General features: G+C 39.7%; 1 protein-coding gene across 1 annotated transcript in view; it reads left to right on the forward strand.

The window, feature by feature from the left end:
* Nucleotides 1–428: 428 nt before the first annotated feature.
* Nucleotides 429–22,058, forward strand: part of PKP1 (plakophilin 1) — a 44,131-nt gene continuing 22,501 nt past the window's right edge. Inside the window, exons 1-2 of the mRNA XM_083617415.1 lie at nt 429–945; nt 14,432–14,532. Coding sequence (XP_083473541.1) covers nt 729–945; nt 14,432–14,532 — 318 coding nt within the window. The 5' untranslated portion in view covers nt 429–728. The remainder of the gene's footprint in view (nt 946–14,431; nt 14,533–22,058) is intronic.

Raw genomic sequence — 22,058 nt, forward strand, 5'->3', positions numbered from 1 at the left:
GCAGAAATATATGTATTAGGCATAATTTCATGCAAAGACGTTCATATTAGGAGAAACCTGCAGTAAAATGCAGCTGAATGTTCACAAGGACTGAAATATTCACTAACTGATACGGAAATGTGGAGAACAAGAGTGGAAAAAGGAAAAAACTGCAATTGACAGATTTGCCCATCCCTATTCAGTGTAGGAGGTATTAACCAGGTGCAATGAGGGAAACATGCCAAAATTAAAATTATTCAGAGCAATCATTTTTGTCAGTGATAGAAAGGAGAAGATAAAATTATGTAAGATGCAACCTCGATGTTACGTTTTACCCCACACTGCCCACCTGCCATGGTTGCTAATCCTCTGCTACATTTATGTTAACTTTTCAAAGCACAGTCACTTAAATAGCAGCAACAACGCAGTCGCCAGCTCTCTTGCACCTGGATGAGTGTCTTGTGTTGCCTTAGATCTGCAAGCAGAGTACAGAAGTGGGTGTGTGCAGACATAGTCTTCAGGCTGTATATCCAGTCTAGCAGAGGGCGTGCCTGCTCACTCACACACAGGAGAGCAGAGTGTGGGGAAAGAGCAGCTGTCAGCAGACGGACGTATGGCAAGGAGGGCTCCCTGACATTCTACACCTGAACAAGACCTTTTTTTTTTTTGTACTGCTGTTTCTGTTTTGTTTTTTAAGTCGCAAAAGAGAGACAGGTTACATCCCACCCACTGCCACCCCATCTGCAACCATGCTTCACTCTCCTTCTCCACTGAAAACAGCACTGGCTTATGAGTGCTTCCAGGACCAGGCCAATTCTACTCTAGCGTTGCCCTCGGATCACAAGCTGAAAACTAGGGGGACAGGAAAACAAAGGGTCCAGGAGCAGGTGATGATGACGGTGAAACGGCAAAAGCAAAAGACCTCCCTTTCATCAGCATCGAATGCAGCAGGACACTCCAACCGAGGTAAATACCTATCACTGCTTGATTAACAAGGGATGACCGCCGAGTGTGAGAAATTTGGCTGTACAGCGCTTGCCCCATCTGATGGTTCTTTGAGCTTAAGAATGTGTGGTATTGGGCATTGTCCATTGGAGTCAATACAGCTGGTGTCATTTGGTTCTCTTGGCAGGTTTGTGTTGTGGTGATACCAAGGAAGTTTTGCAACATCTTGAGGGATAACTAGGGACTTGGGGATCCCGGTCTCAGTAGTTTTGCAGCTTAGTGCCGAAATGGTTTCAAGATAGGCCATGGGAATCTAGTTAAGCTGAAGGACTTTGATTTGGATTGTGTAGGTTGATTTGGAATTACAAGGTGGTGCTAAGAGCAAATGCTTCTGCTTTGAGATGAAGTAGGTTGGAGCTGAACATCTTCTAGCCAGTTTCATCCTCAAGATTCCCGTAATTCTATTGTGAATGACTGGTACAATTTTGCAAAAGTTAACGACAGATAAATTCCACGGACTTCAGCAAGAGAGGAAACCATTCCAATTTAGAGTCATGGAATCATAGAAGTCAAGCAATTCCCACTAAAACCAATGAGATTTGTAATGCACAATTTAACTTAGATCCAAGGAGCTGATATTATCTGGAGCCTTGACAGCATTTCAAGTCTATTTATCTACAAATTGGAAATGGTATGCACCCCAGCAGGAAAGTTGTCCGGTTGAAATTAAGGCATGTCCATAGATCTGCTGTGACTGTCAAACAGAGAATTTGTTACTACTTATTTGCACCACTGATCTAAGTACTCTGTAACTTTCCAGACAGTGAAAGAATATTCAACATTAGTCATTCACAGAGCAGACGCGCTGAAACCAATAGATTTACATAACCCAAGTCTATTGATTTCAATGGTACCTCCAGAAGTATAACTTAGTTGGATTTAACCACCCCCTGGTTTTTATTTTACAGCTCGTGTGTCAACTTCTGCACACCTTAAACTGCAAATGATCTTGAAAAACACACATACACACATATATCAATTAAGCAAAGTGTGTGGCTTTCTGCTTTTTACATCACTGTTCTTAATTAGTGCTCTAAGATTATTGAGCAAACCCCAAAGCCTTGCCTTCTGTCTCCCCAGTTCATGACATTGTTATTCAAAGAATGAGGTTTTTAAAAATCTAATTTGGGAGCACTTTAACACACACCTTCTTTTTGTATGAGACAGTGAAGTTTCATGATTTCAAGCTGCTGCTGCTGCTTCTTTTGAAAATCTTTGGGAGTGAATCATTCAGGCTAAAACCTCATTTATAGATGTACTTTGTATTTTCATGACTCACGTCTCGAGGAATTTATACTTAAAACTACTCCAGCAGATTGTATGCATTGTAGGGAGATTGTGAGAAGCAACTAACTATGTGAATTAAGAATCCTAAAATGAAGCAGAATGCCAGGTAGTTGTGCATTATGTTCCTGGTGGTCCTTAGGGATAGCCAACAAGACATGCCACTCTTGTCTGCATGGCAGGACACTTGGCTGAAGAACACTGTGGAGCTGTGTCTTAACATCTTATCCGTGTGTGAGATAATTTGTCCTTCATATCTCAGACTTGAGAGCCAGACCCATGGCCCTGTAAATTTCAGCTCATTTTGGAAAGGATAAGACTCCATTAAAAGCAAAGAGTGAAGTAATGTGTGACAAGAAGCAATTGTCTTTGGCATTTCTTTCATTGATATCCATATATTCCATGATCAAAATAGCAAAGGATTCTATCCGGAAAGGCTATCCTCTGTGTATCCTCTATGCATAGCAAGGCAAAAGGATTTGCCTATGGTCACTCAGCAAAGCTATGCACAACTGAGTGTGGATATAAACCCCTTGATGTTCTGTTACATGAAAGATTTCAGGTTACGTGAAGGATCGCCTGTTGCTGCATAGACCAGTAAGATCACTTGGATCATCTGAGGAAAGTTTACTTGGGGCTCTGACCCTATCAAATATCACAGGGTGGTGACCCCAAAACAGGCTTTTTCTGTCATTGGCCTTGCACTGCAGAATGCCCTTCTGTCCGTCATACACAAAGCATCATCTGTTAGCAGCTTCAGACTTCCTGTGATGATATACCTTTTTACCCAAACGTTTCCTGACCCACAAGATTTGGACTGTCATTTCTGAATTCCTGTTTTCATCTGTTTTTATTTAATAGGGTTTTGTGGGTTTTTAATGTTTTGTCTCTGTTTTTATTGTACTGTTTTATTGGTTTAATGCTATTTTGTATAACACTTAGAGGGTTTTTCCGGTTAATATTAGGCAGTTTAAAGACGCTTATAAACAAATAATTGTACCCCAAACAATCCTCCTGGGATTAAATAGGTCGCCTGTTTATTGACAATTGGGTTTGATAAAACAGTGTGCTCCTTGTAACTCATATCTTTTGCACCAAGGCTATCCTTTGTAAGCAACTTCTGTTATAGTTAAGACTTCAGTTGGTTGGTTACGTGTTATGGGAAAGTGGCTTAGCTAGTTTTTAGAAATGTGACATTTTTTATTCAAGAGATAAATAACAGTTACTTAGATCAGGGCCCCTTGGATGTTCTGGGCTGCTATTGCTGTCATCCTTGTTGCGCTGGCTTGGACTGATCGGTGTTGAAGTTCAACAGCGAACTTCTGGAAAGACACTTTGCGAATGACTTTTTCACGTTTGAGAGACTGGGTGAAAAAATTATTTGCTCTTGATGTACGTGCTGAGGAGAAGATATTCACCATGACCCAGCACATTTGTTGGGTGTTAAAATCCCATGCTAGCTACACAATTTTTCCAGTGAATAGATTGATTTCCAAGTTGGAAAATAATAATATATGAATTGCCTTTCATAAACTTGGGATACTTGGTTTGCTTTGAAAAGCTTGTACCAGCAACCTTAGTCTATGAGAACAGGAGTGGTTAATTGCAGCACAGATTGAATCAAACATCAGATGTTCTCAGCTTTGGTTTTGGGTATCAAGGAGAACTCTGAAAGACATGGCTCACACTTTCTTTCTTTTTGATCACATATGCATCTGAGGCCGAATTTTGTCTTTTTAAAATAAAAAGCAGTCTAATGTGGCTTTATTTGAGAGCTGCAGAGTGTGAAAGTGAAGTATTCATTTCCCCATTCCACTCCTTTATTTTGTCTACCAAAAGTGCCCCCTCCCCACAAGCTGTTTTCTGATCTTATGGGATATGCTAAGGATCATTCCTTTGAGTTGCTCATCTCCTTGTGACTGACTCCTCATTTCTTTTCCAATATGAGTGGGAAAGGAACTTGGGGTTGAAGGACAAATGGCAGGGAGGGAAGGGTTAAAGCAGTTCCTCCCTCATTATTCATCAGCTTCCAACCACAGCTTTCCAAGGCTGCTTTTCAGTTTTAAGAAAAGCACTGGGAAAAGAGACACAGAACTCTGTGTTGTGGAGAAGAAGGGTGTCAGTGCTTCCAGATGAGAGCTTAATATTTTAAACAGCCATTGAGATATAATTGAAACTCCTGTCACAAAGAAAAAAACTCCAGAATTTTTTTGTTTTTAAAAGAATTTATTGGATTGTCCACTGGGAAGAGTAAATCTGGATTAAACGAGGAAAAGTCCTTGCTGACATTTGATGTCAACAATGTTGCATGGATGCCGCAAAAAATAAAATGAAATAAAATAATTGTACATGTGAAGAGCATGCCATCCCACAATAAATACCCACCTGGAAGCACCCTGCATGTTTAAAAGGGCATTTCAGGATACCAATACAGCAACGACTGGAATATGTGTTTATTATGTTAGGTCTACTTTTTATGTAAGAATGACGGCTTAGTGGGATCAGCTAGGCGGATGGTATCTAGCAAAAACAGAAAACACAGTACAGTATCTTAAATCCATCAACTGTGTTATTTACACATTTATTTTGAGCAGTAACCCAAAATATTGATTTCTATAATTTACATTAAATTGAATAAAATTTTTGCATGTTTTCTAAAAGAATCAATATTTCTATTTTGACACAATGCTAGTCCTATGCAGCGTAGGCTCGTTGAAATTAATGAACACAGCTAACTTGGGTCCATTAATTTCAGTAGATCTACTCTGAGTAAACCTTTAGTGAAAATATGTCATCTGCTTTCTAACATAATCTCCTTTAGGAGATGTAGATGAACCCCATAGACTTTCTGTTCCTGAGAAACAAAATGGTTTCATGCATTGGTCTTCTATTAGATGTTGTCCAGAAAATACCAACACCCCAAAAGAATTCTTTTTTAGGCTGGATAAGGGATACACACCCTTTTCAAATTAATTGTACATTGCAAACTTATGATTTATGGCAGGATAGTATTTGCTGGATGTAAAGTTCATAAATTGGTTGTGTAACTAACATCTGAGCAACAGTAAGTTGCTAAAATTGGATGGCAATCTCTCTAGAGTGCTGATGGAACACAGATACAAAATTGCAGAGAAATAGCTGTTGCTGGCAGCCTGCCTGCCTGAAAGGTTGCTAACATAAAGTGCAAAAGAAGTGGAATCCAAAATTAAGCCTAAATTGAGCATCTATCATAGAAGTAAAACTTATAATTAGGAACAGAATTATTACATTGGAGTAGACATAGGTGACCGACGTCGTTGCAGAAAAGGAAATAACACAGTTTTTTCTCAATGGATAGATTCATAAGGATAATAAAGTCCATTAATTTTCAGAAAGCTGTCACAAACTCAGTTTTTATAGACATTTTAATAGTCCCTGAATAATAGGAAACATTCGTGTGTGTCATGATGTCATGATGATTGGTTTTAGATTAACTGTTATCATGGTAGATAGCTTGTTGAACAATGCAGATAATGTTGAACAAGACAGATAAATGGAAATTCTGCAAATGGAAAGCATGGTAGCAGGATAGCATCTTTGGTGAGCAATGGCAGTTTGCATCAATGTACAAGGAGAGAGGGAAGGAGGATTTTGCCTTGGTCAATCAATAAATGTGAGCTTCCGATGATGTAAATGGCTATTAAACAGAATAAAATCAAGATTTGTGGATTTAAGGAAGACGTATTTTCGGTTTTTACTTAGCTTTTCTTTTAAGGAGTTGCTTATCATTGATCAGTGGCATCTTAGGTTCATTTTACATATTAAAGGTAAAAAGGTATTATACTTTGTATATGCATAATATTATGTATATTATACTCTGGTCAAATGAGTATTTGGCCAATAGTCAATCTTGTCTTCCTGAAGTGTGAATCTGTATGCTACCTGTTTTAAGCATATATATTATACTTTATATTTTTACATCTATCAGGCCAAATGTAAGCACTTGCAATGCTTCTTCGGCTACCATGGGAATTGAACCATTGAAATAAATGGAAATTGAGTGCATATGTCTTGCTGAATCTTACCCATAATGCAACAAGAATGGTAGTGGCTCTGTAGTGCTAACCTGGCCCCACCCATCTCCACCTCTCCTTTGTGCAATTGACGTTCCACATTAATATAATGTATTTGCATCCATTGCAACACACACTAAGCTTTGTAGGTTTGCTCAGTTGTCAATTGGTTGTATATACACATGAAGCATAACCTTTTCAAAGCAGGTTTCCCCCCCGCCCCCATTGTGCAGATTAGTATAATTTTTAGATGCTGAACAATAATAATATTGGTGGTACTTGCAACCCCTCATATTAATGAAAGGAATCCATAAAGTATTTGTTTATTTTTCTGGAAAGTGTTACTAATGACAAAGGTAAAAAGAAAAGAAGTATGTGAACTAAGTACAGTGCTACCTCTGGTTACGAACTTAATTTGTTCCGGAGGTCCGTACTTAACCTGAAACTGTTCTTAAGCTGAGGTACCACTTTAGCTAATGGGGCCTCCCACTGCCGCTGTGCCACCAGTGCGCGATTTCTGTTCTCATCCTGGGGCAAAGTTCTTAACCTGAGGTACTGCTTCCGGGTTAGCGGAGTCTGTAACCTGAAGTGTTTGTAACCTGAGGTGTTTCTAACCCGAGGTACCACTGTAGACAGAAAGTATCATCGTGCTTCTTTGACTGGTATCTTCCAGATTTACAGCTAGAGAGGAGTAGGAGAGGTCAGATCTTTACTAATGCTTGGGAATGTAGATGTACTGCCTATCATGGCTGCAAGGGATGAAACTGCAGCACATGAACTCAGACTCTCTGCACATTTGGAGACAATATGGCCCACCTTGGTCAATGCTATATGGTTCATGTGCAGAGTAGGAACGTATGAAGCTGTCTTATATTGAGTCATGCCATCGGTCTGCCTAGTTCAGTAATGGCTACACTGACTGGAAGCGACTCTCCGGGATTTTAGACAGGGATCTCTCCCAGCCCTACCTGGAGATGTTGGGGATTGAGCCCTTCCCCAAATTGTGAGGGGGATCCTTAGATAGTAATGCCATTTCATGGCTCTGCAAAAACAACAACAACACAGGCAAGTAGCATGAGGTGAAAATTGTGTAGAACATCCACAACACCATATAATTTAAGCTGAAAATCCATATAGAAGGACTGAAACTACAGTGGTCCCTCGGGTTACATACGCTTCAGGTTACATACGCTTCAGGTTACAGACTCCGCTAACCCAGAAATAGTGTTTCAGGTTAAGAACTTTGCTTCAGGATGAGAACAGAAATCGTGCTCCGGCAGTGCGGCAGCAGCAGGAGGCCCCATTAGCTAAAGTGGTGCTTCGGGTTAAGAACAGTTTCAGGTTAAGTACGGACCTCCGGAACGAATTAAGTACTTAACCCGAGGTACCACTGTAGATATTTTTTGATATGTTAAGAATTTAAATAGTGTCAAAGTCTCTTAGGGTGTGTCACATGCTTCAAAGATCAACATCTTTTGAGTGCTCATTGCCTCAGAACATTTGTGCACAGTTTAGGACTTTTAAAGAGAAATAACATTTGTTTCCCCAAATGCTGGCCATTTACATATTTTACAACCCTGTTTTGCTTTCACATTGCATTTTAGTCCCTTTTGCTTTTAGTTATTGCAATCTTTCTTTTACTCAGAAATGCATTGGGATAATGAATCACTCACTGTGCACCTCTCTTCATTTTTCATGTTAAATGCACTAATAACAGACTATAGCACTCTGTTGCTACTATTAAATGTTTGATTTTTTAAACCAGGTTTTTAAAAATGCAGGGCCACTGGGGGTTTCATGAGAGCCTTGCAGTGAAATATTATACATGTCTACTCAGAAGTAAGCCCAATTGGCTTCAGTGGGACCCATGTAAATGAGTAGAGGATTGCACAATACAAAATACTTGGTCTCACAACACCAATTACTGACAGCTGATAACAAAAATGAATTCTAGTAATGTGCAGAAAGGTGTGGAGAATGCCCACATGTGAGATTCCAGATGTGTGTCCTTTCCTTCAGTACCATCAGGATTCCTGGACAGCTGATATCTTTCTAAACATGAACTGTGGCTTAACCTTTGTCTATCGCTTTCCTTTTCAAAGATAAGGTTAACCAGCTGGATAGACACACGTCTTTATAAAACACACACACAGCAATCCAGAGCTATAGGTATGCTGCAAAGTACAAACACAAGTCGGCATGCCAATATTTGTTTTCAGAAATTATGGCAATTCAGGCTAATCGCCTCTTTCTTCAACAAGTAGCAATGTTTTTGAAAAAGGGATCAAGTTGTTTGTCTGTTTTAGTTTCTGGTTTTCTTGTTACGCTTTGTGGTTGCTCATTTCTGATGATGAATGCCATCTTAGTTCACAGATAAAGCAGAAAGCATTAATAATAGTAATGAGAATAGTAATCATCATCATCTATCCAGATTGCGCATGCCAGCATGCAAAAGATTTGTCTAGATTTTTACATCTTATTCTCGGTCCACCCCTCCAATGGGATACCACACTGAGAGGTTAAGTGGGAGAAAAGATAAGACTCAACTTAGTGGAAGGGGGTTGAGTTCTCCTCTGGACTGGCTTTCTCAGCTGAATGGTGACGGAGAGGAACAGTGCACATATGTGCAGACTTAACACATGCAACTTGCAAAATGGCACCAGCCACCTCCATGCACTTCTTATTAAGGGGCAGATCCCTACACAGTGCTGCAAACTTGACATATATTTACATTCACAGCACATTGCTTTATTACACTGTTCTATGAAATTGAACAGCAGAAATTACTCTGCTGAAGTTTTCTTTTTTAGGTTTGTCTGGCATCCTTCAGTTCTGGCAGGGCCTGTAAAATCTGGCTGATCAGCAACCCTAGTCTTCCACACTCCAGAACCTTGTGAGCATCTGTCTGTATATCAAAGACCTTGCTTCTACAAGGGATTACGCATTACAGTATCTAAGTGAGTGGGTTGAGTTGTGCCATATATTTTTCTCTCTATTGGCATTATGGTGCACACAGGAAAGATGATTATGAATGAACCAGTATAGTTCTCATTGACTGTGTCTGAGTGGGAAATGGGACCCACTTTGTTGCATGTTGGGACCATACATGGTTCACTAGGTGTCAATTAGGATAAAATGATAACATTGTTTCTCCCATGAGAACCCAAATGCTTTCATGTATGTGTGACACCTGGTGGATTACTTGTGGGGACCTGATGAAATGAACACAAAGTCCTGTATGTGATTATAGCACCACATATATATCAGAAGAGTTTTGCCCTATAAAATTATTCCCAGAGGACATGGGCAAAGAAATGTGTGAGTGTGGTTTATAAGGCCAATCTACTTCTATAAATTCTCACTGATAATAATAATAATAATAATAATAATAATAATAATAATAATAATTATTTTGGGCAGCTCCCAAGAGAACACTAAAAACAGAATAACACTTCAAACATTAAAAATTTCCCTAAACAGGGCTGCCTTCAGATGTCTTTTAGAAGTCAGATAGCTGTTTCTTTCCTTGACATCTGGTGGGAGGGCGTTCCACAGGGCGGGCGCCACTACCAAGAAGGCCCTCTGCCTGGTTTCCTGTAACCTCACTTCTCGCAGTGAGGGAACCGCCAGAAGGCCCTCGGTGCTGGACCTCAGTGTCCGGGCTGAACGATGGGGGTGGAGACGCTCCTTCAGGTATACTACCTAAGAGAGCAAGAGAAGGAGAAAATGCTGTTTTATATATTGGTCCTGTGACCCTATTCCCACCCCACAGAGGCAATGTGCTTTAGCACTGAATTTATATCGGGTTTAAGATACTTGTGAATGGGGATCATGTTCAGAAAATACACAGCACTACAAATTAAACTGCAATATTGGTAACTCACCAGAGTTCCATGTGCAGGAAAAATGCAGAGTGGGTTCCGTGCCCATTAGCATAACTGCGGAATAGAAAATGGATACCAAAACAGCATTTTTGCCTTACAGCAGCAACCAGTGAAGGAGGTTAGGGCAAGAGACAGTGATTTGCTCAAAAACTAGCTGGTTTCCTGGTTTACAGCATAATCCTAAGGACGACTGCACAGAAGTAAGATCTTTTGAATCCAGTGTGGCTTACTCCCATGTAAGTGGGGCTGGAATTGCAGCCTTATAGTTATTTCATTGTTTATGTAGCAATAGTGTTTCCTATAGTTATACAAGGGCTTGCTCTGTGGGTATGTGAAATGTGAAAGTCAGATGCATTCCTTGAAGCGCTTGGAGACTTCTGCCAGGCAAATGCAATGAGTCAGGAATCCCTGGATGTGTCCACTTTGTATTTGTAGAAAATGGAGACATCTGTCATTTTCAGTTTCTCTCAGTTTCCTATTTTTCTTACATTAAGTTTGATTTCAACACATCTGCATGCTTTTTTTTTTAAGGCCTCACCAAAATTCATCATCATTTAAGAGCACATTTTTGTGTGCAATTTTACTGAATATGCACATATTTCCATGCAGTTTCCCTTGTAATAAAGCATTTTTGTGTGTAGTTTTCACTAACAGGTGCATTTTTGTGCACCTTTCCCCACTGTACACATTTGTGTACCCATTTCTAGATTGAAGAAATTGAATACATCACAAATTCTTGAGAATGAATTTCAAAGAATAGCTCTGTTTCAGTTTGCATATAGTTTTCAGAAGTATGAATTTCTCCCTTCCCTAATTTGGAGGCCCAATTCCTCCTTTATATATTTTCTGTAGCAAAAGCATCAAGCTGTTTCCCCAACAAACATGAATGCCACAGAAAACTGTGAAGCTGCTCCATTATTTTATTTTACTACATTCCATCCATTTCTATTCCACTTTTCTTCCATCCTTTCAAGGCAGCTTACACAGAATGCCCAGGTAGTCTCCCTTGCAGGCAATGACCCAACCCAAACCTGCTTAGTATTAGCAGTTAGTATCACTAGCGCATACTTAGCCCTTGCCCTGGGAGCATTATACTACATGTAATCAACGTTCCATGCAGGCTTTCTCAGCATAGTACATCCAGGCACTTTGAGAATGGAATTAACCCAGCCTCCTTCCTCCTTCTAGCATGTCTAATTTCAAATGGGTTTCCCTGTTCTCATAGAGCTAAATGATACACTTGCAAAAAGCTGGTGCAAAAGAGCTCTGGGCTGAAGAAACTTGCTAAGCCTGTAATGAAACTCCACCTTCTCTTCCCCTTCTATGGAGCTCCTCTGCTGTTGGCCAGATGGTTGCCCTCAGCCAAGAACAACCTCCTAGAACAAAAGATGGCTGAAGATTTAATTTTATATATATATATATATATATATATATATATATATATATATATATGGAAGTTGTGTGGCAACATTCTCAGCTTCTCTCATATATATATATATATATATATATATATATATATATATATAAAACAACAAAGCAGTAAACATTATATTGCTTTACTAAGCTCTTTATGGATGTCCCATTAACTTCTTACATACTGGCATTATAAGATATGTTTCCCCCCTCAATGGACATTTGAATAACTGTTCAACATTTATTTGTGTTTCCACTCACAACTGACATAATTGTGCATCATGTTGTGTTTCTTGTTCAAAAACCCAGACTTGTATGAGAAGTATAATGCAGGTCTAAATAATTGCTGTGTGTCGTATGCACAATTAGCTTAATTGCAGAAAGGCTTGGGCATCCAATGATTATTTTCCCCCTATTGATCCAATGATATTTGTTCCAGTCAGGAACATTTATCTGCAACAGCAAATATACAATTTCTGCATCAGGAGTGTTAAATTATAGGACAAGGTCCAATTAAGTCATACTCAGGGTAGAGCCATTGAAATCAATGGATGTAAATTACTTTAATTATTTCAGTGGGTCTATTTTGAGCATGACTAATGCTGGACATCACCCACAGTTATTTGCAGCTTCATTGGGGCTCTTTCATATGTATGCACCAGGAAGACTTCATTCCTTTGCTCATGGTTTGACCTTAGAGGCCACAAATAGAACATGTTTCTCTTTTAGAATTTTATGTTTAGTTTGGCCACATATGAAGTAGTCATTAGTGGTGCCCAACCCTATGTGCAGCATGGGTTGTATCCAATTCTCATCCTACTCAGAGGAGAGTCATTGAAATGAATGAGTATTACTTAGTTCTATTAATTTTAATTGGTCTATTCTGAGTTGGACTTTGTTGCTAATTTGTTGTTGATTACTAATAACTGAAACTCGGTGGATAGTAGTCAACAACATTTTACTCAGAGTAGACTCATTGAAATTAATGGACCTAACCTAACATTTCATTGGAGTAAAATGTCATTGCATACAATGGACTTTGATTAACTGTTGACTTCATGTGCACTTCCTTTGAAGCAGTTGTTGCATGCCCCATTTCTCATAATTTTGGACATTAGTTTACATTATGCTGCCTTAACAGTTAAATATTACCATTTTGACAGCTTCCCATTTTTGTGGATGAAGAAGGTAAAGAAGGCATTGGTCAGTATTTGCACACTGTGCAAAAAATTCAAACAGAAGCAAAGTGAAAGTTGTGTAAATGAGCACAGTTGGTAAGGATTCATTGGCAGGCATTTCTCCACTCCAGACTTCTGTGAGAGAACAATATGTGCTAGCAAGCAGATCTATTTTTACAAACTAAGGAATAAATCCTATCAGCCTTACTCGTATTGAGCTTTTAGGTCTCTAGGGGCTGTTTGATAACTGGGGCACAGATTCGAGGGGGTACAATTTAAACTGTTGGGGGGCGGGGGGAGCAGAGGGGCTGTCATATCATCAGGAATCACATTTCCTAGCCTAAATACAGTGTTCTGGGGCCAGAATATCATGTCAATAACCTAGTTTGTAAGTGGGGTTTTTATATGATAGAAGTGACATGAGAAATCTCACTTGGAAATATACTATGGCATTTACCAGTCACCATTTACTATGCGATACATCATTTGGGAGGAATCTTATCATGTACTTAACACCAAGTTTGATGAGTTGTCTAATATCTCATCTGACCGGCTTTAGAGCTAAAACAAAATTCCGTACAAATTCAAAACATGGAAAAATTCAGAATTCAGCTTTTTGTTTTAAAAAAATTCTTCATGAGATACGAGTCATGTGAACTGGCTCTTATTGTGGATGGAGGATAATTTCATTCATTTTTAAGTGAACCAGCCAAAATCATATCTCCAAGAAAAACACAGAGATTGGAACATAATTATTCCTCAGATTTTGCACTTATTTGAATTTTATGACATAATTTTTGGCTCAATAAATGTACCAGATGTGTAAAGAAAAGATATATTTTAGGACAACATGCATTTGGCTGGCCTCAACCAGAGCCAGGGCTTTTTCGGCTGTGGCTCCAGTCTGGTGGAACGCTCTGCCACAAGAGACTAGGGCCCTGCAGGACTTGACATCTTTCTGCAGGGCCTGCAAGACAGAGCTGTTCCATCAAGCCTTTGGCACAGCCTGACTCCCTCCTTTGGCAATCTTCACAGAACTCTAGTCCAATGGTTACCATCAATTTGATTTGAATTAAATTTATAATGAAATGATTTTAGAATGTTGTATTATTTTATTGTTTTTAGCCGCCCTGAGCCCGGCTTCGGCTGGGGAGGGCGGGATATAAACAAAATTATTATTATTATTATTATTATTATTATTATTATTATTATTATTATTATTATATTTAGAAATGTGCACATTGAGATAAAATATGTGCATTTTGTAATAAAATATAGCACATATTTAAATACATGTTTAAATACAATTTAAATATGAAATTTGCAAATGTATTATTTTTAAAACTGGAAGATTAATGTGTGATGGAACAGATGTGTGAACAAACACCTGCAAAACTGGCATGGACTGATCCATCACTAGTTCTCACTTGATGTAGGTTAATGGGCAAACATTGTGCCTAGTACAGCCATATCCATATCTTCTTGATTACTGTTGAGTCCGTTGTGCTTTACCTACTGGGTGGAGGGGGGGAGATTTATTTTCCTGAGAGACTAAACTTCAGTCACTGAAATATTCAATCAAATCAGGATTCAGAGTGCCTCCTTTTCACACCTAATTCTTTTGCTCTGCTTCCAGGTTCCATGTACGATGGTCTGGCTGATGGTCACAGCTATGGAACAGCCCGTGGTTCCTACTATGCCAAAGCTCACACAGGGAGCAACAACTGGGGACATGGGGTAAGGTTTTCTCTAAGAACCATGGGATGCTGATGGTGGGCAAGGGGAGAAACAGTGGTGGGGCTCTTCTGTCACAAAGCAAAAATAGCTTTCTTCCTTGGAAAGGCAATAACTCATTTGAAACAAGAATGATATGTCACTGTTATGCTATATGATGTGTTGTTGAATATATTGACTCAGAACCCAGTCATCTGCTTAGATTTGGGGTGGGGGCCTTTATCATTTTTTCCCCATTTCCCATTAATTCTTCCATGATCTCCATTTTCCCCCTTTTCTTTTTTCTTCTCTTATTTTTTTCCTGTAAGCACTCTGCTGTATGAAGAAGCCCCTCATCACAGCTTTGCTAGCGTCCCAAGTCACATTTATATCTGTATCTTGATTTAAATTTATTTCAAAATAGTCCTTCAAAAGTTTTTCTGCCTTTTCCAGGGTCAATTGGCTGTCCAATAAGCTTTCATTCAGTCTCCATCTGAATGTTGAGTTCTACTGTCCTTTTAATTCCAGATATACTGGATTATGGTCCGAGAGAGTCCTAGGTTGTATTTCTGCCCTTCTTGTTCTTATCAATATTTCTTCTGAGATCCATATTGAGTGAGTTCTTCCAGCAGACTGATTAGGCTCTGAAAAATGTGTAAATTGTCTTTCAAACAAGTGTTTATATCTCTGTACATCATTCAATTTGAAATTCTCAACCAGATTGAAAAGATTTATAGGTAGTCTCCCTTCTTTAGAATCTGATTTTCTTGTTGTTCTGTCCATATCTAGAGAGACAACACCATTCAAGTCACCTATTAATATTATTTTCTGGTCCATAAATTCAAACATTTCCCCCCTCTAATTCTTTGTAAAATTCTGATTTCTTTTTAAATTTGGTGCATAAATCCCCACAATTACTATTTTTTCCCCTTATGACGATACCTGTACCGCTATCACTCGTCTCTTTTTGTCCTTATATATTTTTCCGTTTCAAGTTTTTCTTTTATATACATTATCATGCCTCTTTCTTTGCTTTCATCCGAAGAAACAAAGTCCAAACCCGATCTTTTATTTATTAACACTCTTTTATGTCTTCTAGCAGCATGTGTTTTCTGTAAACAAATTATATCCAGATTTTGTTTTTGTAAAATATATTCTATTTTGTTTTGCTTCTTTTTATTATTCAGTCTATTAATGTTCCAAGTCAAATCCATTTCTCTGCTTTATTTAGAGTCCTTAAGATTATCTTTATCCTGTTCTCTTCGTCCTCCCACTGCTCCTTTTTCTTCCTCATCTGGTTCAGGTCTCTTTGCTTTCAGCTTTTTCTTATTTCTTTCCCAGAATGTTTCTGCCTCATTTGGGTGTCTACATCTTTGTTTCTTTCCATTAAATGTAAATGAGATGCCTTCCGGGTATTCCCATCTATAAAGAGATCTCGTGTGTTTTTAGTGCTTCCGTCAAAAATTTATAATTATTTTTTTCTCTCAAAATTCGAGCTGGAATTTCTTTAAGTATGATTATTCTTTGGTTGCCTATGTGCAGCTTCTTCTCAAAATTGGTCTGTAGGATTCTGTCTTTAATTATCCGTGAATTTAATGTCACCAGACAGTCACCTGGTAGTTTTTGAGCTTTAGCATAACTCAATTTTACTCTAAAAGCTATAGATTGACTCAGATCCCCATCATCTGCTTAGATTTGGGGTGGGGGCAGTCATGTAAAGCAGGGACTTGGCCTAGGCTACAAGTCCATTACCATGGGGGGCGATTTGAGGCTCAGTTGCTGGTCATGCTTGAAGACGTTTATGGAACTATATTTTTGCTGTATTTGTGCATTTATATTACATAGTATGTCAAGATCTCATGAATTTTGCCAGAGCCAAGCAGAAGCAATGTTTCAACAGAGCAAGCAGCATTGTGGAGTAATAAAGGAGGGACACCAGAACTTGACTAGAAACAAACCACAACTTTATTTTTATCTCTATCAAAGATTACTACGTCAATGAAACTAGGAGCAGTGTGGAGGCAAGTGTGCTTAGCTTCTAATCAGGCACCCAAAGAAACTGGACTGAGATGGCTGTCCTGCCACTCAAAATCAATCCCTGCCTTTCTGACTCAAACCTGAGCTAGTCCCTATTTGCAATCCTACATGCACAAGCATTCTCCGCCCAGCAGCTTCCCAGTATTGCTGTGTGCAGTCCACCTCATGCCTCCCGCTGAGAGATTGTTGCAGAACTCCTGCTCTCTTCTTCCTTGTGTAAGTCACATTTAAGGATGGTTTTCACTGCCTTCCCAAGCTGCTTCTCATACACTCCTCCTCCTGTCACAGGAAATAGCCAGCTCAGCTTGGTTTCCTTGGCACTCTCACTAACCTCAAAACAAAAACAGTAGCCTTCGTAAACAAACAAGGAAGGTGGAGAGCACACACCCCTCCAAAGATGAATCTCATTGCCCTAATGGAGAAGAACCACATCCTTCACTAACCTGGGTTGCCTAAATAATCACCAGCTATGGGGGAAATTCCTATCCTGGAGAGCATGATGATGGGACAATAGGACATCCCACTGCATACCATGTTTCTCCCTTAGTCTGCCTTCTCTTCTGAGCAATTCTTTGATCATTCTCATTAATGAAACTTTTTATGTTGGCTTTGTCTCTTTGGGATATTGAAGTCTACAACATAACATAAGATCTCCCCTTCCCAGCAACAACAGCATGTGCTCAGCAATAAGTCTCAGGACAGATTGCATATCATGCCTTCTTTCCCTGGTCTCTTCTACAAAATGAAACACACATAACTGACATTTTCTTCACACACAGCCACAAAGTGTATGCAGAGCATAGTGTGAGCATGCACACTCTCTTGTCTCCCAAATTCAATGTGAAAACTGGCTTCAAGCTGTTTCTCTGCTTCCTATAAAGCTAACTGAATGGGCATCATTGCTTTCCGAAACTCTGCCGCGTATTACATTCCGTAAACTAGGGACAGATTCACAGGAGAACATCTTCTCTCATTGCACACACGTGTCACTCGGCTTCTGTATTTCTTAGTTTCATTAGAAATATTTCTTTAATTAGTCATGGAAATGACTACTGCTGAAGCATGTTAAATCTTTTGTAAACGAGCGAATTTACAGGCTGGGGAGAACGAAGGCTACTCATGGCAGAGGGCACGCCTAACAATGTACTGTATAAACTCAAAGTCGGTGATGCTGCAGTCAGACAGATTCAGGCAAACATGAGAGAAGAATCATGCTGTGCAAGTAATAAAGGAGGTGGGAGAGAGAAAGAATAATGGGAGATGTTGGGTGTTGGTTAAATCCACGGCTGTCTGAGTTTCCCATGACCGGGCCAGGTTACAAAGCTGCTGTTTTTCATGGCTCTGCAAAGTGGATCCTGTTAAAACATTCAAATAGCCATCATCTAAATGTATTGTACTATGATAACGCTGTCCCTGGTAATCCTGTTTCACCAGTATTATAAGTCTGAGAGATGGAAAGGGAAATCTTTGTAATCTTCTTCCCATACTGCTTGCATCGGGGAATCCTCTGAAACTGGTTGGCTGAGCTGCAATAGTGACGTGGGACGCCACTGAGAGCTAAACTCTTTGCAGTCCAGCTGAGAAGGAAGGAGAATCGTCTGTTTATCTGGGGATTAAAGCATCATACCACCCAGACAGATAAATGAGGATCTGTACTGAGCATGAAACATTTCCCCCCAGTAACCTTGCAGTGAGATTTATAGAGAACTGGATAATTTCAGAGTCAAATGCATTCTCATAACACCAGCCAGTTGAACAAAAATTGGGGTTTTTTAAACTTGCCTGTGATTGAGGCTAGTGTCAGACAATATGTCAGACATAGGTGTGTTTATTTATTTGTTTTTGTATATTAAACAATTCTGCCATGTGGATACCAGGGCAGTATGCAATAGATTGTACTATAAGATGACCAAAAAATTATGTGTGAGTGTGAGAAGAAACGTCTGAATTCATTTTCACATCCTCATCAAATTATGACAAAGCTGTCTCTGGATCAATTGATTAACGAGAGCATACAAAATAACAAATTTTATGCATGCACGAATAAATGAATAAATAGACACTTGGACATCTGTGCCTTCTGAAAGAAATGGGAAAGTGTCAAAGAAAAATATGAAACAGTGAAGGGAAGAAATATTTCAAATCCAGAGGAAAATTTATTTGTTTTATTTTATTTTATTTTTACCTGTTATCCAAGTTTTTCTCTTCCAGTTGTGTGTAACAGACTGGAATGAGTGCATTTCGCAAGCAGGATCTAGGGTGTGCACAATACATCATTCAGGGTGGCACTCCATCATATTTCATTGCTTTGGCTTTCCCCTCTGGCCTGAGAGACACCTCCTCCCAATGTGTTTGTGCAATTTTATTTTTTTACCTCCACACCATCTGCTGCTCTAGAAGTAACTAAACCACCTGTAGTTTTTTTGTTCGATTCCTATCTTTCTACTAATCGCTTTGCTAGCTATAGAAATTGGAACCACCTAATAAGTAGGCTCATGAGTGGGTTCAATTCCTGTCTCTCCCATTGGCCTATTCAGTTTCCAATTGTCTCTGTGTGCCTGTGTCTGTGTGTGTGGGTTGTGGTTCACTTTCTCCAGTTAGACAGGGTGGAGAATGATAGGAATCCACTTCTGAAAAGTTCTTGGTGACCACAGCCTCACGCAATAAAAATTATAAATGTATTATCATGTCACTTAAGTGCTTTGTGAATCATTTTGGTGATATGAACATTTACAACAATTGCTACTTACTTAACTTATGGGGGTGTTAATATATTTAATTAACCATGTTTTAAAAGGAAGATAGATTGCATTTGACTTGGCGAGTGGCAAGTTGTGGAGGCCTGGATTACTGAGATAATCCAACACTAAAGTACTGTACAAATTATTATTACTATGCGGATGATGATTAATAAGGCATTAATATATTTTCCATCTATTTCACCTAGATTGCTATGACATCCTAAGATACACTGGTGTTATGCTGACATTAACAAGCTGCTGATATACATTAGCAGAATCATTGGATTGCTTGGCCCCAGTCATAGTTTAGAGCAAAATTTTAAAATCCCCATAAACTTTTGCCATCAGAGAGGAGTGCCACTGGTTTGCAGAAGCTACTATCAATGGTAGCCAATAAAAGGTAAAGGTAAAGGACGCCTGTCAGTTAAGTCCAGTCACGGACGACTCTGGGGTTGCGGTGCTCATCTCACTTTACAGTGAGGGAGCCAGCGTTTGTCCGCAGACAGTTTTTCCAGGTCATATGGTCAGCATGACTATAGCGAAACCAGAGCAGCACACAGGAACTCCATTTACCTTCCCGCCAGAGCAGTACCTATTGATCTACTTGCACTTTGACGGGCTTTCAAACTGCTAGGTTGGCAGGAGCTGGGACCAAGCAACGGGAGCTCACCCCGTCGCAGGGATTCGAACCACCGACCTTCTGATCGGCAAGCCCAAGAGGCTCAGTGGTTTAGACCACAGCACCACCCACACTAAAACTGAATCCATGGATCTACTGGGTCCAAAGCATGATGGATCCCCCAAGGAACCTGATTCTAATGCCTTTCAGCTGCTGTAGCCTGAAACAAAACAAATGTCAAAACAAAAAAATTTTTTTCCTTCCAGTAGCACCTTAAAGACCAACTAAGTTAGTTCTTGGTATGAGCTTTCGTGTGCATGCACACTTCTTCAGATACACGAAGTGTGCATGCACACGAAAGCTCATACCAAGAACTAACTTAGTTGGTCTTTAAGGTGCTACTGGAAGGAAAAAATTTTTTTTGTTTTGACTATGGCAGACCAACACGGCTACCTATCTGTAACCAAAACAAATGTGAAAAACTTGCCCCTGCCAACTGCCCTTGTTAGCCACTTGTTAGTGGATCTGACATTGACTGCTTCCATAGCAGTACTCAATAATTCAAGCGGTGAGAGATGTTTGCTTAAAGCAGCCACCTTCTGTTGGAAATGGACAGTGGTGCTGGGGTCCGTTGGGACTGGTAGGACAGGCAGGTCAACAGTGGGTGTAGCCAGAGTCATTGACAGGCAGAGCCAACTAATTCTGTCTTTGTCTGCATCCTCGTCCCTGCTAAGTTCTGCAAGGGACAACACTGGGACTCAGGAGAAAGAAGGTTATAGCCATTGCCATTACCTAGAGTTGTTGTAGTAGAAACAGGCAGCTGGAGGGCTGGCTGAAGGCAAGCTTAGGTTAGTGAGGCAGTGCCCCTTCACCTAACAGGCCAGCCTCAATTGCAAATGGACTTGGCAGAAGAATGCAGAGAGGCTCTTCACCGAATCACTAGTTCCTTGTTTTTGGTGATCTTGGCATGCACACAAAGTTGGGAGCCAGAACCTGAGCCTATTCAAAATGTTTGTTGAAAAGGGTGGATTGGCATTTAACCAGTCTGGAAGGTATACAGTATATGCCCAAACATATTTGTTTCATGTCAAGCTGCAAGGGTTCAACATGTTCAAGCTTCCTTTGCATAAAGGGTTTTGTTTTGTGTGGAGGTGGGTTGGGATGGTGTCAGATGTGTTGATTTAGTGCTTTTGATATCCCACCATTTATTTATGAGATCAAATACAATTTATGACCCACTTTTCAAGGAAATTACATCACCAGGTGCTTTACAATATGGACATTAAATAAAATATAATTTGTACCATTTGAAGTTATCTATTTCATAACACCAGTAACAGCCATCACAAAAGCAACAAGTAACCCAACAAATACCTAGACAAACAGGAACCATTTCCACAGCTTGATGTGCAGTAGCCAGTAAAGGCTATGGAAAAAAGATGGCTCTTCAATACTGGTTTAAGAAAATCAAATGATGGTAGGGCTACTATGCTGATCCTCAGGGCCAGCCCACCCAGGAGGAAAGGTGAGGTGACTGCCTCAGGTGGCAAGATCTATAGAGGCAGCAGATCCCACTATCAACCTTACTCTTTGTTCCTGCTGTATATCTCCTCTCACACTTTCTTCCCTGGCAGGATAAGGAAGACCATTTTGGGGTCCACCTTGGATGCCAAAAAGTGTGTTGGTTCAGCCATGCTAATTCTACTGCTGATTCCTCATCCCAGATCCAAACACAGACTGGGAAACTGCCAGGACCAGTCTTGGTGGTATGGGCTAAATGAGAGATACCCAAAGGCTGTTATACTAAATTCCACATGGCATTGTAGTCCCCTTCTCCATCATTCTACTTCTTGCACTTCAAGTTGAGTGCTAGCTTGATCAGCTATTTGCTGCTCCAGTGTTGACATTTGCTGCATTCAAACTATGTGGGCTATGTTCAAGGCTGTCTGATCTAGCTTGAATGGCTGGAGACTTACCTTGGCTACACTCTTTTTTTTTTTTAGTAAGTCATACACCTTTATAGCAGCAAAAGAGAGAATAATAGAGAGATAGTAACTTGGCACAGACGTTGAGTCCCTGGGGCAATTGCAGCTAACAAAAGCTAGCTATTATCTTTCCATTAAAGACTTAACATATTATTTATGTAAGGCTTC

This window comes from Podarcis filfolensis (assembly GCF_964270895.1).
Source record: "Podarcis filfolensis genome assembly, chromosome: 6".
NCBI lineage: Eukaryota > Metazoa > Chordata > Lepidosauria > Squamata > Lacertidae > Podarcis > Podarcis filfolensis.